Source organism: Sorex araneus, chromosome 3 (assembly GCF_027595985.1).
Source record: "Sorex araneus isolate mSorAra2 chromosome 3, mSorAra2.pri, whole genome shotgun sequence".
Classification (NCBI taxonomy): Eukaryota; Metazoa; Chordata; class Mammalia; order Eulipotyphla; family Soricidae; genus Sorex; species Sorex araneus.
The window spans coordinates 20,290,765-20,308,992 of NC_073304.1; the positions used below are offsets into that span (position 1 = coordinate 20,290,765).

The window sequence follows — 18,228 nt, forward strand, 5'->3', positions numbered from 1 at the left end:
AGCCTCCTTTCTAGGTGGACAGAGACTTGGATCATTTTGTTGGAGAATTATTTCATCAGATTTCTATCTGACAAAGAGTCCTCAGGCTGCAATGTGACCAGAGAATTGGAGCTGGGGTGGCAATCCAGGCCAAAAATATTTTTTAAAGTTTTTTTTTAAGCCCCAAACAAAAAATACTAGACTCATTTTATAAAAGTAGAGACAGGGCACTATTTGAGTGTAGCTCCAAGTCTATTTTGTGGCTAATTATACAAGCAAGGAGAATTCTTTGTCTGGAGAATTAAATTATTTTTATACTACTATTATTAGCTCTTCTCTGGTAGAACATTTTGTGAATTTCTCTGGGTAATTCTGTTAGTATAAGTGCACCTACTTTTCAACATCTAAAAAGAGGAATTCATTCAAAGCCTGGGAAGATACTAGGGTATAATGCAAACTGTTTTTGAGTCACCATTTCCCTTATAGAAACTAAAAGGAATAGGTGAACCCAGAGTTAATTAAGTGCCAAGAGTATGAAAAGTCCTTAGGGGCATCGTTTCTAGCTCAGTGACCTTAGGAAATTCACTCAGGTTTTCTTTAATACCAGGATCTTCTTTTGTAAAACAAAGTACTAAGTTATAGACTATGACCCTCTTCTAGTCATCCCAGATATTCCAAAGAAGTCACCCATGAAAATTCCATAAATGGGAGAGGGTGTAAGAGTAGGATGTAAACTGGTAGCATGGGGAGCACACACAGGAAACAGGCCAGAAGGGGGCCATGATTGAAAAAAGATTGAGGAATACCATTCTATTGAGCATTATCACTGTATCACTGTCATCCTGTTGCTCATCCATTTGCTCGAGCGGGTACCAGTAACGTCTGCACTTTGAGACTTGTTGTTACTGTTTTTGGCATATTGAATACACCACGGTTAGCTTGCCAGGCTCTGCCATGTGGGCGAGATACTCTCGGTAGCTTGCTGGGCTTTCTGTGAGGGGCAGAGGAATAGAACCTGGGTTGGTTGTGTGCAAGGCAAACGCCCTACCGCTGTGGTATCACTCCATTGAGCCCTATACCATATGGCAATGCTATTTCTTTTAGTTATGTGAAAACCTTTGTAGACTAAAGAACATAAGGCTGTAGTCCTATGTGCATTTTTACATTGCTTGTGAAATATGACAACGAGCCCAATGAGTATTCAGGTGGTCCAAGACTCATTCATTTGGCACTGGCAATACTTACAGTGTCAAGGTTTCATTGCAGAGTCCCCGGAAAGCATTATCAGGGATTGAAGTCATATAAGGATTATCTGTAATTTCACTGCAAGAGAGAGAGAGAGACACATAGAGAGAGAGAGATTTGTTTGATGCCTTTCCCTTGGATATGAGTTTTTGCTACACATGCATATTTGAAAAGTGGTCAGACACAATTTGTTTTACTCATGTCTCCTTAAGTTATTTTTTGCTTGTTTGTTTTTGTTTCCCCACTGCATAGAAAGTTAAAAGAGCCCCATGGTGAATTCTCCCATGGTGTACACAAACCTCGAACCTCGTTGGCACCATTCCCTAATTTCCTGCTTCCTAAGTACAGGGAATTGTCTTAATGCAAGCAGCCTGCAAGAATAATCAAGCTGCAGAATAATTCAAGTCGAAAGAGAAATGAACCTGTAATTTAAAGACCCGAGATTCAATGCAGAGTCTGTTGTGAATAAATTTGGATCAATAATTTAACTTCTTCATGCCCCACTGTCCCCATCTATCTAGCAGGATATGCTCATTGCATTACCTGCTTCGGAGAGTTGTTTTGAAAAGCTCAGAACAACATAATCTATGTTAAAGTGCTCTAAAAAGCTAGAAGCCGTGTGCAAGTAGAAGAATTCATTGTTAGTGTAATCAGGCAGGAAGAGTTTTTTAAAAAAGGTAAGGCCATTTGATTTGAGTAGAAGAAAAGTGGAATTCAGAGAACCTTTTTTTATTTGGGGGTGGGTAGGTTCTTTGCATATCTTCCCGAAAATATTAAGTAATCCAAACACACAGAATAGGAAGGAACAGAGAGTCACTCTTCTTTGGGTAATTACCATCTCCAGCAGAAGCTTTTCAACCTCTTAGACCTTCTTAATGTAGCTGTAGTGGTCAGGAAGAGGATAGGAGGCAACAAGCAAATAGAGGACATATTTTGTGCTTTTATTAGCTGAATGTCCAATGCCCAAGTGACTCTTGAAAAATTATGTGCCTCTTTCCCACCTTTGAATTTTCTGTGGCCATCAAACAAACCAATAGTCCCAAACTCATTTTTCTCTTCCTTAGTTTTCTTTTCTTTCCAAAGAAGTTTGCCCTTCAGCCCTCAAGCTCCAAATATCCATCCTCCCATACCCCATCATTTTTCCTCTTTTTTTTTTCTTCCCAAGATTTGCATATTGGACTCACTTTAAGTCCAAGGATACATTCCATTCCATGGGAAAGAATAGTGATACCTGTCATTTATGTGTGTGTGTGTGTGTGTGTGTGTGTGTGTGTGTGTGTAAGGGAGAGTATTGTTAAGTAATATAAATAGCTGGATGACGGCTTTTCATTTTGCTGTGCATATTACAGTGATGGGAAATCAAAGATGACCAGTCTTCAAATCCCCCTAGACAGAGAAGTATTTTGTTAGATAGCCTTTATTTTCACTTTAGTACCTAAGGTAATTAATTATTTTGGGGCAACAGCTAAATGGAAGACTTTAACTTCCTATTCTGAACAGGGCTTTGTCATATTCATAGAAATTAAGAAAATTCCTTGGGGTGAGGGATGACTATGTGAAAATTAAAGTAGCATTTCTATCTTTAAGCTTTTCTCCCTTTTAGTCATTCAGGTGAGGAAATAAACATGTCATAATTTCCCCTACTAAACTCCTGCCATTCCAGCACAGACTAGACAGAAAGCTCAGTAGTCTGAAAATGAGCTTTACATGTAGGTGACCCAGGTTCTATCCCTGGTATCACACGGCTGCACCACTGGGAATCGCTGATATTATATAGACTCTGAGCACTGCTATGTGTGGGCCCCAAACAAAACAACCCCTTTACTCTTGATTGAACATACTCCAATTATGGAGATATTTTTGTTCCTTTAAATTTTTTGTTTTTGTTTTTGTGCCACACATGGGGTGTGCCACACATCTGTTCAGGGGTTACTCCTGGCTCTGTACTCAGGAATTACACTCCTGGTAGTGCCCAGGTTACCATGTGGGATGCCAGGGATCGAACCTGGCCAGCCGCATGCAAGGCAAATGCCCACCTGCTGTGGTATCTCACTCTGGCCCCTGTTCTTTTTAATTTGAAAAATAATCTTGGCTAGAAAGATAGTTAAGATGCTTATCTTGCATGCATCTGAGTCCAGCACAACATATGGTACCCTCTGAGGATAGCCAGGAATGATCTCTGAGCACAGAGCACCAAACACCACTGCATGAGTGTTCCCCCACCCTTGCAAAGAGTTTATTATCTTTACTCTCTTTCATTTTCTTCCTGATTCTCTCTTGAGGCCATTCCAAACTCAATGACAATCCCAACCTATGCCTTACTTCATCCATTAGTGCTTTTATCACAGCAAGTCCTCTTTGAAGCAATTGCTTTACTTGTCTTCAACTGACCCCCATAACTTCACCCTAGCTCTTATGAGTGCCAGATAAAATCTTGCAACTGTTAAATGCATATATACTTACAGTATAAAGAATACATCAGTAGAATAAACGGTGGTCAGGTCAGGGAATGTTCTAAGTCCAGTGTTGAAAATGCCACTAACACACATGAAAAGCAAGAACAAAATCCAGGAATTACATGAGAAAAGCAACACAGAGACAGTAGAAAAATATCATAGCTGGAAATATCTGTTCTGAAGTTAGACTGGAGGCAGTGCAGACACCTTCACTAACATCTGAATAACCATTTACATTCTGAGCCTTGGATAATATATTCTCTCCAGGTGAACACTCCATTCAATACATGTTTCTTACTTAGAGGAATCTGGGGATTGTTGAATCATGTGGGATTCCTGAGAAATAAGAATTTAGGTTTCTTTTCTACATTATATGTGTTCATTATTTTGACCAAAATGGTTTTTGGGGGTGGTGACATGGGAACACCATGACACAGTACTATTTTGGAAGTAGTTCCAGATAAGGAAAGGTATCAGAGACAAAGCCTTCACTTTTCTGAATTTGTGTCACTAGGGTAAAATCAAGATAAAAACATGATACAATATAAAGGACCAAACACGATGGCCTCTCAGTATCCGTATTGCAAACTATCATACCCCAATGTAGAAAGAGAGTGAGAAGGAAATTCTCTGCTATAGCAGCAGGGGGTGGAGTTGGGTGGGGCTTGCAGGAGGGATAAGAGTGACATTGGTGGTGGAAAATGTGCACTGGTGGGGGGAATGGGTGTTCGATCACTGTATGACTAAAACTCAGTCATCAAAGCTTTGTAACTGTATTTCACGGCAATTCAATAAAATGACTACAACAACAACAACAAAAAGCGTGATAGGAGTCTGGAGAGAAGGTACAGTGAACAGGGTGCTTGCCTGCATGCAATGCACCTGGGTCCCATCTCTGGCACCCCATATGGTCCTCTGAGCATCGAGGTGTGTAATCCTTAAGCGCAGAACTAGGAGTAAGCTCTAAGCATGTCTAGGTGTGCCTTCCAACCATCATCCCCCACAAGCATAAAGCAGCATCAATACCAAAAAAGATCAGGCCCCGATGCTTCTCCAATCTAATTGGGTAATCATTTGTTTCATCTACTAGAATGTAGGTAGTGAAAGCAGAAGATTGCTTTTTTCTTTTTAATTCTTAATTTAAGAGACTTGGCATGTCCCGAGTTAAGACCTAGATAGTCTTAGGCAAAGTTTTCCAGTTTAGAACACCCTAATCACTTCAATGTACCGACTAGGGAAAATTAAGATTTAACTACTTCTAGAGGGAGAGAGACCTAGAATTGAAGAGAAAGCAGGGGTCAGAGGTCTTAAAGAGAGCTAATGGCACATTCTGGATATCAAGGGAGAGAGGTGAGATTTTACAAAACATATTTGAAGAATAGTAAACAAGCTAGTTCAATTGCAGTGTGTGTGGAAGAGAAGGGGAAATGTCTCAGAGTTCAGTAGTTACTAAATTGGAAAGGAATGGGAATTCTTTCTCTACCTGACCTCTATCATTAAGTATCCTAAACAAGTCTATCTCCCTTTGAAAATATCTCCTCTAATATCTATATCTCTTATCAGTCACTTACAAACAAGTACTTTTCAGTTTTGTGTACTATATCTTCTCCAACTAGAATATAAACTTCTTGAATGTTAATGTTTTACAATCCTTTGTGTTTCCCATATACTCTTGCACATAATAGAAATGCATTGTAGCAAAGAATTTTTGACCGATTAACATGTAGTTATATAGGAATGATGGCCTTATCTCAAAGTTTTATTTGGGGGTTGGAGTTAAGGGCACATTCATTGATGCTTGGAACTTATTCCTGGCTCTGTGCTGGAGTGACCCCTGGCAGTACTTGGGACCGTATATGGTTCTGGGGATTGAACCAAGGTTCACTGTACCATCTCTCTGGTCCCTCCCATAAGTCTTTTTTGATCACAAGTTATTCCTTTAGCTCTGGTACTATCTTTTGAGCCCTGAAGGCAAGTCATGTTATTTAGAAAATATGGAGAGAGACAGAGATATATAGAAAGAGATAGAGATAGAGAAAGCCTTCTCCTAAGGGAAGAGAATAGAGTAAATTAAATTATTTAATTTACCCCATTAAATAAAAGAAAAGAATTAAACATCACAATTTGTGATGTAAGTAATCCCAGAATATGTGCCTTGAATAGGATTTTACAATGTGAATCTTTTCACCAAAACCCTAGAGGGGAGGGGTCAGCTATAGGATATGATCCTGACATACTGGAATGAGCCTGGCCCACATAACCCTAGAGCCGTTCCTGGGAGACATCCTTATAATCCCCTTCTTGAGAAAAGATGGAATAAAGAGGAGTGAACACTTACAGGAACTTTAGAAGGGGAAGTTCTTTGAAAGCGCCAGAGTCTATGTAGGTTAAGCTTCTGGTATTCCGAATCTCTCTGTAAAAGTTGCAAGGAACACATTCACCTACAATATACCCACTTCTGTTTTTATCAAAACCAAAATGACATATATCAGAGCTCACAAATGCTTACGAGAAGAATGTGCATTGCCTCGTCCCATAAGAATATGCATGATCCCAGGCACTGCTTCTACCAGGATTTTTCCCCCATTCACAACAGATGAAGCCTGGCCCCTCTCGGGAATACAGTAGCTATTCCACTCTCCCATCATTCATTTAGTTTCAGTTCATTTGGTTATAGGCACAACCTTTCTCATAACGGTTTCTCAAGGCCTAAGCTAAGCCCCTCCAACTGGTATTATAACAGCAAGTATCCTGGTTTTGGAGGGAGAAGTTTGGTAAATTTCTGATGGACAGCAGCATGGGAATAAGGGCGGTGGTGTTCTGTTATCTAGCTGCAGGAAGTCTTACCAATTCACTTGACTAGAGCATATATGATGTGAGATCCTGTGTGTCTATAATTTACATACTGTATTTACATGCTACTCAAAATGCATAGCTCTGTTAGTGGCATTTGTGACTGTGACAATGTCATTGGTAAAATTAATTGTATTCAATATATGTGTTCAAAGAGTTTATGAAGGGCTTGAGAGACAATACAGGGGTCAGGAATTTTCCTTTCCTGTTGCCGATCACATTTCAAATCCTGGCACTGCTTATGATTCCCCAAGCTCCACCTAAGAGCACAGAGCTGGGAGTAAGCCCTGAGCAATACTGAGCGTGGCCCAACTCACCCCACCCCAATCCCCAAGAAGAGTTTAAAGAAAATCCCTCTTTTGCTATAAAGAAAAATGAGGGGGAGACACATTGCCCGTGATAGTCTGCCGTAGAACGCCTGCCTGCTTTATATGCTGGAGACCAATGAAGCTGTAAATTCGTTACTAGTATCAGTCCACAGGTTTGATCACTATTCCAGCAGCTCTGCTCTTGGGGATCTCTGGCACCATAGCTAGTTCTCTCTCTCTCTCTCTCTCTCTCTCTCTCTCTCTCTCTCTCTCTCTCTCTTCCTCTCATGCATGGCAGCTATGGGTGTGTGACCACTACAACTGTGTCTTCCTGGTCAGTTCCACAACCAAGTGTGGTGACCCACAGTCATCACAGAAAGCACAAAAGGGAAGGGAAGAAGGAAATACAAAAAAACTGTTATATTCAAACTTCTTTACATTTAGAAAAAGAACACGCACACAACCTAATAACTATATATTAAGATTGTTTCCAAGTCCTGAGAGACCATCATCGAACAAGTGAACTAGACTTGAATGTCCCAAGAGAATGCTGTAATAAAACACAGTGCTGCTGCCCAACCAAGTCAGCCATGGTAGAGAGTGAGAGGAGAATGGAAATATCTTGCTGCTGACAACTGAGTCAATGGGGTCCTAACCCACACGGGGTCGTATGAAAAGAAAGATGTGGAGAGGGTGCAAGAAGAAGGGGTAGCATTAAAAGGAAGACTGATTTCTTGGTGGAAACATGAGAGGAAAGAAAATGATAGTACAGCAGAAAAGGCACTTGCCTTGCAGGCAGCCTACTCAGGTTCAATGCCTGATGGCCCATGTTCTGCTGGAAGTAATCACTGAGTGCACAGCCAGGAATAAACCCTGTGCACTGCAAGGTGTGTCCACTCTACCCCCAAATGAAACAAGAGAGAAAAGAAATGATGAATAAAATGTAATAAAAAAGAAAATACTAGGGGAAGCTTTTTTTTTTTTCTTTTCGGAGATCAGGAGAAAGTTTGACTTGTTCACAGTGATTTAAAAATCTTTACTGAGAAATAGGGGTGATAATATATGTGAAAATTTTAAAAATACAAATTAAGGAAAAAAATTAAGGAAAAAAAAAAGGATACAGAGGTATGTGTCCAGGGCCAGGAATGGAGGAAGTGGGAGAAATTTGGTTGGGAGAAAAAATTCTCCAATTGCAAAAGTAACAAGTTTTACTTTACAGAGCTCTGATATAAAGCACTGTAATTATATTTAATATGTTGCTTTACATATTTGGGTAGATGTTAGATAGCATAATCATAAGAAAGAGATAGTAATCATGTACAGGATCAAAATATTACCTTGTGCTATGGTGATAACCATTTTGCAGTATATTGGTATATTAGTGTATCAAACCAACATACTATACACCTTAAACTTAAATAATGTTTTATGTCAATTATGTTTCAATAAAACAGGAGAACAAAAAGTCTACCAAGAAAAGGAGAGGGTGAGCAGGGACTGTCAGTAGTTTAGCCAAATGGAGACAATTAATGTTAGGGATGAGTTATAGCTGATGTCATCGTTTCAGAGAAAGGCAGCAGGGGGAGAAGTAAGTGCCAAAGAGCCTCCAATCAGAGTCAGACCCTGAATGAGTTTCAAGCATGCCTACAAAGGTCAGTTTGTAGGAGAGACTTTGAGTTAGACCAATTATGACTCAAGCCTGTAGAAGGCCAACTCTGCTGCCAGGAAGCTGGAGAGAGAGAGAAAGCAAGCGATTCAGTGTGTAATAGCACAGCAGGGAGGGTTGGAGTGGTTTGAAATCACTCTGGCTTGGCTTGAATAAGAGCTGAAAATGGCAGTACCTCTGAACCAGGAGCCTCACCCCTGAGTGGCTGAATAGACGAAGATTGGCTGTCCACTAAGCCAGATGCCCACAATTGTTCCATGAGTGAGAAACTTCCTTTACCTTAGGACTAACACCCACTTTTATTTTTATCTATTTCTTATAATAATTGGCCTACCGTAAATCTTGCTACCATAATCATAAATACCACAAATCATTATCAATATTGTTGCAATTCTTTAAAATTTTTTTTAATTTGTGAATCACTGTGAGGTACAGTTACATACCTACAAATTTTCGTGTTTGCAAATGGTACTACATCAAACTAAGAAGCCTCTGCACTTCAAAAGAAACAGTGACCAAAATACAGAAAGAGTCCACAGAATGGGAAAGAATATTTACCCAATACCCAACTGATAAGGGATTAATATCCAGGATATACAAGATACTTGTAGAGCTGTATAAGAAAAAGACCTCCAACCCCATGAAAAAATGAGAAGAAATGAACAGAAGTTTCCTCAAAAAAGAAATACAAATGGCCAAAAGGCCGATGAAAAAATGCTCCACATCACTAGTCATCAGGGAGATGCAAATCAAATCAACAATGAGATGCCACAGAGACTGGCACACATTCAAAAGAACAAAAGCAACCAGTGCTGGCGTGGATGTGGGGAAAAAGGGACGCTCCTTCACTGTTCGTGGGAATGCCAACTGGTCCAGCCTTTCTGGAAAACAATATGGACAGTCCTTCAAAAACTAGAAATTGAGCTTCCGTATGACCCCGCAATACCACTTCTGGGAATATATCCCGAGGATGCAAAAGAGCACAGTAAGCAATGACACCTGTACCTATATATTCATTGCAGCACTATTCACAATAGCTCAAATATGGAAACAACCCAAGTGCCCTAAAACAGATGACTGGTTAAAAAAATTTTGGTACATCTATACAATGGAATACTATGTAGCTGTTAGGAGAGATGAAGTAATGAAATTTGCTTATAAATGGATAAACATGGAAAGTATCATGCTAAGTGAAATGAGTCAGAAAGAGAGGGACAGACATAGAGGGACTGCACTCATTTTTGGAGTGTAGGGTAGCATCACATGAGGCTGACACCCAAGGACAGTAGATACAAGGGCCAGGGGGATGGTCCCTTAGCTGGAAGACTGTTTCATGAGCGGAGGGGAGAAGGAAGATGGAATAGAGAAGGGATCACTAAGAAAATGATGGCCAGAGGAACCAGTTGGGATTAGAGATGCATGCCGGAAGTAGATAATGGACCAAGCATGATGACCTCTCAGTGTCTGCTTTGCAAGCCATGATGCCCAAAAGAAGAGAGAGAGTATGGGGAATATTGTCTGCCATGGAGGCAGGGGGAGGGTGGGAAACGGAGGGTATACCTGGGATATTGGTTTTGGGGAATGTGCACTGGTGGAGGGATGGGTGTTTGATCATTGTGAGATTGTAACCCAAACATGAAAGCTTGTTACTATCTCACGGTGATTCAATAAAATTTAAAAAATTAAATGAAAAAACAAAAACAAATTTTTGTGTTTGCATTTCAGTCATACAATGATCGAGTACCCATCCCTCCACCAGTGCCCATTCTCCACCACCAGTGATCCTAAGGTCCCTCCTACCACCCCCATTTCATACCCCCTCCACCCCACCTCTGTGGCAGGGCATTCCCTTTTTTTTTGTTTTTTGATTTTTTGGGTCACACCTGGTGATACACAGGGGTTATTCCTGGCTTTGCACTCTGGAATTACTCCTGGTGGAGCTCAGGGGACCATATGGGATGCTGGGAATTGAACCCGGGTCGGCTTCATGCAAGGCAAATGCCCTCCCTGCTGTGCTATCACTCCAGCCCCAGGGCATTCCCTGTTGTTCTTTCTCTCCTTTTGGGTGTTGTGGTTTGTAACAGAGGTATTGAGAGGCCATCATGTTTGGTCTATAGTCTATTTTCGGCTCGCATCTCCCAATTGTCACTGTCACTGTCATCCCTTTGCTCATTGATTTGTTCGAGCAGGCACCAGTAATCTCCCAACAAACAAGTTTAATTCTTATAGCTTGTTACAACAAAATGGTAAATGGGATTACCAAAAAATAAAAGAATAAAAGAGAATTTGTGATGTTATATCTTACAACAATGCTACTGAAGTCATTGAGGATTTACTGAGCTTGTTGGCACTAGTCGAACCTTCTCTATTATTATGTTTGCTCATTGAGCATCGTGGGCTCCTATGCAACTTTCCCATCAAATTTGCAGTGCGCCAACTGGGCTGTCAGTACAATGGATTTTGTCAGTACCAAGGTTTCATGTGGCCGTGTATGCTGCACACTCGAGGGGCGAGGGGTTGGGATGATTTAGTGGCTGGGCGGGTTGATGAGGTTCAGTTGTGTAGCTAGGCCGTTTCTATGCTGGAGGATGCTGGGTGTGGATGGGGTTTCGGGGTCGCCCTGCAGGTTGGGGAATCTGCCTGCCTCCATTCTGAGAAGGCCAGAGTTCTCAGCTCCGAGACCTGTCTACCTGGGACAATTCAGTGCCTTGGCGCCAGATCAACACTATAAATAGTGGTCATCTATGGTACTATGCTTTGGAGGACAGGAATATACTTTTCCTTTATATTTAACCCTTGAAGTTTTTTTTTTTTTTTAAATTGTGGCATCAGAGATTGAAGTCAGGGCTCTCTTATATGTGCAAGGCAAATTCTTTACTACTGAGCTATGTCCCCAGCCCTTATTTAAAAAAAATATTATAAAAGGCATGTCAAAAACTCTAAACTTAACAAAAGAAAAATCACTAAAACTTGGGGAGTGGGGAGGGATAGGATAGACTTGAAGTAGCATAAGGACAATAGTGGAAGTGTAATAATCGTTTTTGTACAATAATTGCATCATCGTAAACACTGATATCTATGTTAACTCAACCATTAATAAAAAATTTTAAATTCAAAGCAACTCAGTATAGCTCAGTATTAAAAGTAGTTTTAATTATATACAGTTCCAGGGCCACAGAAATAGTACTGGGGGATAAGACCTTTGCCTTGTGTGTGGTCAGCCCAGGTTTGATCCCTGGCCCTATCTATGGACTTCTAAGGATTGGCAGGAGTGACTCTTAAGAAAAGAGCCAGGAATGACTCTTTAGAACAGAGTCTGAGAACCACTGGAGATGGACCCCAAACCAAACACCAACCAACCAAACAAAAAACCATTCAGCTCCAGAAGGGCCACTGAAATCTTCAAGTAATCCCCACATGGAATGGATGGTGCAGCTGCCGGGAAAATATTTCACAACTTTGCATCTTGTTGACTAGAAATGTCCAGCCTTGGAAGACAAAACATGTTCAGAGAGATTGAAAGACTGATCTCTGGTTACATAGTTAGGGTTATCCCTAGACCTCAATTTAGGATTACTTTCTACAAATGCAATTTTTAAATGTCTTTGAATGATATTTAAAGAATATCATCAATCAGCCCTAAGAATAAATTGGCATAATTTTTATTACTTACTGTCCCCTCACTGGACTATAAATAAAGTAGACATTTAGCTAAAAATACACTGATGCTCACTGTGCAGGGCTTTGCAAACCAGCAGATTATCAGTTTAACATTCATGAGAGTCATTTAAACATATGAGAGATTCTATTGCTTCCTTTTATTGTAAACCATTTATTAATTACCAACAGAGACATTGTCATGTTTAAGACAACTGGCATTGGGGCTGGAGTGATAGTACCGTGGGTAGGGTGTTTGCCTTGCACGCAGCTGACCTAGGTTCAATTCCCAATATCCCATATGGTCCCCCGAGCACCGCCAGGAGTAATCCCTTAGTGCATGAGCCAGAAGAGTAACCCCTTTGCATTGCCAGCTGTGACCCAAAAGGGCAAAAAAAAAAAAGAAAAGAAAAAAGACAACTGCATCATATCACACATTTAGTCCTCAGCCTAAATCCCTAACAATATGGGAGATTAGCTGCATGAGAGGAGAGAGTTTACAGAGATAGACAGGTAGAGAGAGAGAGAGAGAGAGAGAGAGAGAGAGAGAGAGAGAGAGAGAGAGAGAGAGAGGGAAAGACAGACAGACAGACAGATACACAGAGATTAAAGAAGGGGAGGAATGAAGACTCAAATCTCCCACCAATAAGGAACTTTCCAACTCTGATTTCCTTCCATTGATTGTCTTTGCCCCATCTCTTTCTCCTTTCTACTTCAAATATTCAATAGCCACCAGACCACCAGACTGTGGCATTTCAGTGTGATCCTTCACCTTAGAGGTATTTCTCCACACTTCACCATTCCTAGTTCACGAGTCAATAATATGCCAAGCTTGGAAATGAATCGAAGGGAAGAATAAAGACAAACTTGGCATTTCACTCTGCAAAGTGAAATGATGCCAGGGAAGGTGAGAAAGCTTCAGACTTGCCCAGAACCTAACCCAGAGCCCCAGGTAGAGAGAGTGAGGTAGCTGGAGAGAGATGAAGTGCTGCAGTCAACATTAGTGGAGTTTTAAGATTTACAAACACAGATGCATGTAAGATTATTTGCCTGAAGTAAAAAAAACAAAAACAACAACAAAAACAAACAAACAAACAAAAACACGAAGCTATGCTCTACCCTGGAGTTGCTCACTTCTTAGCTCAGAGTGTGTTACTACTTTATGGGACACTCCATTCTAGAGGTGTCCACACCCTTCTCCTTTTTTTTTTTTTGGTTTTTGGGTCACACCGACGATGCACAGGGGTTATTCCTGGCTCTTCACTCAGGAATTACCCCTGGCGGTGCTCAGGGGACCATATGGGATGCTGGGATTCGAACCCGGGTCGGCCGCGTGCAAGGCAAACGCCCTCCCCGCTGTGCTATCGCTCCAGCCCCCCACACCCTTCTCCTTTAGGCAACTTTTGTCCTTTATGGGTTCACTCTATCTGGGAGTCTCTGACAATCCAATAAGGGATGCGTATTTTCTCTACTTTATGAACTGTCTCCTCTCTCTCTCTTATCCCATGTTCTTAGAATTAATATCCTTTCTAAATAAAGCTATTATACTAAAAAATATACAAGCAAGCAACCAAGCAAACAAATAACATTCAAGAAACTGGAGGGGACTTTAGGCAAAAACCTATTTCTTGAAGTCTCCAGCTTCTCTTGATTTTAATTATTTTTTTTTTAATGGGGGAAGGGGACTTGCAAGTGGAACGCAGGGAGCTATGACTCACTGACATCTACATTAATAAAACTCAAAATAGAAACAACAAAACAAATGACAATTCTAGAAAAAGGATCCAAGTTTTTTCTTTAATTCCTAACCATGGGTGGAACTGATCACTGAGATAGTTTAACATAAAATGAGAATGAGAATAAGAATTTAATCAGAAACTAAAATTTTGACCCACAATCTAGAGGTCAGCTTTTATTGCCACAAGGAATACATGCATTATGAAGCAAGATTATCTGACTGGGTTGATGGCCATGGTACTTACATGTGTGTCAGTTTACTCAGATTGTAGAAGGAATGTGATTCTAGTTGCTGCAGAGTTGTATCTATTGATAAGTAGCTGAATGTCACAAAAATATATAAAGAACAGATGTTAGTAGGATTGTTAACTAAACATTTACTATTTTTTTGTAATTTCTTTCCCAAGAACAGTCCTTAATTTTTCTCCCAATGTTAAATTTAGTTACTAATTTTTCTAGGTCCTATGGTACCCAAAGGCTTCTCAGTACATTGTCTTATTCATTCTTCAGATTTAATTCATTTTTTACTTTAAAAAATATTCATTAACTGTCTCCAGATTTCTTGATTAAATCAAATTACTACAAAGAAGTATCATAGGATCATAAACTTTTAATTTACTAATAATCATAGTACAATATTGAAGATGCTTGGATGATATTTAATTTATATTGAATGACTATAAGCTCTTCAAAATGGAGAATTTTATTTTTGGTAGCCATTAAATATCTTTCCAGTGTTCAGCAAGTAGTAAATTCTCAATAAATATATGTGAATATATTAATAGGTGAGTTATTAAAAATAGCCCAAAATGAAAGATGATAGAAATGAAGACAAGAGTGAATATGAAGCATTTTTATGGCGTACCTAATTTCATTAGAAATGTGGTTTTAAACAGGATAAAAAAAATCCAAAATTCTCTAGTTGAACATTAATACAAAGTATGGTGGAGAATGACAACATAATCTCTTGTGATTTCTCCTCTTAATTTTGATGATCTGAAAATCCAGGATATACCATGAACCTTATTAGCAAAATATCATTTAAATATAATAAAGAACATAATAAAGAATATATTCAAGATATAATAAAGGATAAAAGAGAAACTTCTAGATATAATTTTTTAAGAATGCATGAAGATTGATGTTTCAAATAATCTCAACTTCCATCTTGTGATAAGGATGACTACTGTGAACAAATTCAGTAATTGATTTTTTCCAGAGGAATTTATATGACATTTGGAAAATTATAACTAACAGATGGTGTCCACCTGTTGCCATAGCAAAGCTTCTTAACCTTGACCATACTTCCTACCTGGGAAGCTCTTAAAAGAGAAACGTTCAAGATCTGCTACAGGACAAATAAATCAATTTATGAGAGCTAAGGCAAATGTTTTTATCTTTAAAAAGTTGCCCAGATGATCCTAATGGACAGACTGAGTTGAATGGGATATGCTAGTAAATTTCTTCAATTAATAATAATATTTGTAAGAGTTGTACCGGCTGTTCCATTTGAGGTTCTGATGGCTCTTCTGAGTGTCCTTGTGGTCCGGTACTTTCTGTTTTGAATTACCTATTTTCTAACAGTTATCAGGTCTGCCAACCATTTCCACCGTGAACACATTCTATAAATTATTTTGATCCAATTATCATATTTCTACCGTGAAGGAAAAGCGGTAAACATTAAAAAGAATTAGTTTATTGTATAGAGATTGTGGGGAGTCATAAAGGAGGAAGCTAGGTTATTAAAGAGCAAGATTAATTTTGAAAGTTTCAAAGATTCCTAATTTTTTTAAGGTTTTAATAGGCTAGTCACTTAGTCTGTGTCTTAATAATTCAAGTTCTGGTTTCTTCAATTGAATCATTCTTGATAAGATTGTATTAGCTTAGTTGTGAAGACAACATGTAGAAAGCATTTATTCAATGGAATACAGGGAGTAATTTGGTAACTTATACTATATATACAACAAGGAAAAATTGGATCCTCTGCTTCCTCAAAATTCTGAGAAATTAGCATATAAGTCTTCTATCATCACTAGAGAGAGCATATTATTCATCAGCCTAACTAGGATATTTTTTGTGAGTCAATGCAAAGCATTATTTAATAATTATACCAGATTAACAGGTGGGAATCGATACAATTTCTGGCAGCCTACCCACCTAGGGTTATTCTGATGATCTCTCCCTCAACCCTAGTACCAGATCTTTAGCTATTATTAATGTACATGTGTGTGGTTTCATCCAACAATTACCTATGGGAATATTTTCTGTGTATCAGAAAATGGGCATTAGCAAAACAAAACTGTTCTCTAACTTTATTTTTGCAAAAAGTAATAGTAACTTCTATTCTAGCACAATACACCCAGTGTTGCTGATTTTTTAAAAAAGTTTTTTATTAGAGAATCACTGTGATGTACAGTTACAAACTTATGAACTTTTGTGTTCGCATTTCACTCATCCAAGAACTGTTCTCTAACTTTAAGCCACTTGTTATAGTGGTAGACACAGACAGGTAAATTTGGTAAGTGCTCTATCAGGGTTCAAGGTTTAGAATTAACTTGAATCATCTCTTTCTCACTCTACTTTTATGTGAGTCATGACCCCTATGGAGTTGGGGTCTGGGGGACTGGGGAAACAGCTGGTGAGTCTCAGTCCTGAGATGCAGTGCTATTTGGCACAGCAGTTCTGGGGGTCACCAAGGTCACACGCTCTGGTTCTATGGGAATCATGAAGCACCAGAGAGCAAACTCAGGGTCTTTATTCTCTGAATTACCTCCCCTTATTTTTCTTCTCATTATCTTCTCATTCCTCTTATTATCTTCTCTGAACTATGCCCCTCTTATTTTTCCTTTGTAGCTCAAAAAAATCTGATATTATTGGCTGTATTTATGATAAAGTGTTAGAATTTGTGGCTAAAAGTGAACCACAAATTAGCACCCAGGACAAACAGTTTAAGGTTGGATCTCTTTATGAGACGATCTACAATCTCCTCATATGAAGTCATCTCTTTATGGGAGAGATTCCTGGCAAAGAGTCTTCTAAAATAGATGAGAATATATTAAGAATTATTAAATACTCAAGACCAGGTGAATTTAAATTTATGCTGCATTTAAAAAATCATTTAGGGATGGAGAGTAAAGGACTGAGCACATGCTTTGCATATGGGTTCAGCCCCTACCACTACAAGCTCCTTGAGCACTGGTCAGCAGTTACCCCACCAGGTATGGCTGAAATCCTCCTGCAAAGGAGGATTGATAATAAAGTAAAAATAAGTAAGTGATGATAAAGCAAAATTAAGCAAGCATGTTGTACATAAAATTTTTTATGTATATCAGAAATAGAGTTGCCATAGGCTTGTGCAAGTACAATCATTAGCGAGTATTTTTCTTGATATAGTAAATACATTTAGTGAATAATGTTATAATGGAAATTTCAGTTTAGATGAAAAAATTACTTACATCCTGGAAATATTGGGAAGATCTGAGAATGCACAACTGGGGATGGTTTTCAGATGTGTCTCTATAAGCTTCCTTTAAAAAAAACAGAGTTATACAATTAGAGTTTTCATCCTTGGACTTTTACAATAATGCAATTCAATTACTAAGAGCATGACAGCCCTTACAAAATATTCCATCATAGATAAACATTAGAAACAATACCCTCCAGAAAATAAGCATACAGTATTTCCCTAACAAAACAAGACTTGAGAATGAAATTCAGAGGCAGAATATGAATTTTTAATTTTCATCTATGCAGTAAACTATTATACTTTGTCTACTTTCACCTTCCACTTGTTAACCTGAAGGATACATACATAAGGATACTTAAGGATAGTCCTAAGTTTGCAAACTAGAGAATTCATATCATATAGTTGATGGCGTCCTGGAATGCCACAGGAAAATATGTTAGTAGGAGTAAAATGCATTTTAGATATCTTAGATATTAAAGTATGGTTGTAATATTTTTGTCCAAGAAAAAGTTCTCTTTAATCACTATCTTCTTTGCCCTCCATCTACCACCCAAGCACTGTTAGGTACAGATCTGGTGACCCCTTAGTACCTCCAGGATTTCCCAACTGACATAAAAGGTGAAATTTAAAATTATATATTACGGGGCCTGAGCTCAGTAGGGAGAGCACTTATCTTGCATAATGCAGATGGGTTTCCTTTCCCAGCACCCCAGATGGTCTGCTGAGCCCACCGGGAGTGATCCCTGAGCCTAGAGCCAGGAATAAAGCTGAGCACAGCTGGGTGTCAGAGAGTCTCTTGCCTGCACGCCTGGTTGTCTTCCCCAGGGACCCTTGGAGGGGATGGGCTCCAGCTTTCCTCCC

General features: G+C 39.2%; 1 protein-coding gene across 1 annotated transcript in view; it reads right to left on the reverse strand.

Annotated features, from left to right (window-relative positions):
* Positions 1-18,228, reverse strand: part of TSHR (thyroid stimulating hormone receptor) — a 124,500-nt gene that overhangs the window by 42,394 nt on the left and 63,878 nt on the right. The window contains exons 2-6 of the mRNA XM_004610238.2: positions 17,357-17,428; positions 14,147-14,221; positions 6,019-6,093; positions 3,688-3,762; positions 1,225-1,302 (exon numbers count right to left, since the gene is read on the reverse strand). Of these exons, the coding sequence (XP_004610295.2) occupies positions 1,225-1,302; positions 3,688-3,762; positions 6,019-6,093; positions 14,147-14,221; positions 17,357-17,428 (375 nt within the window). The remainder of the gene's footprint in view (positions 1-1,224; positions 1,303-3,687; positions 3,763-6,018; positions 6,094-14,146; positions 14,222-17,356; positions 17,429-18,228) is intronic.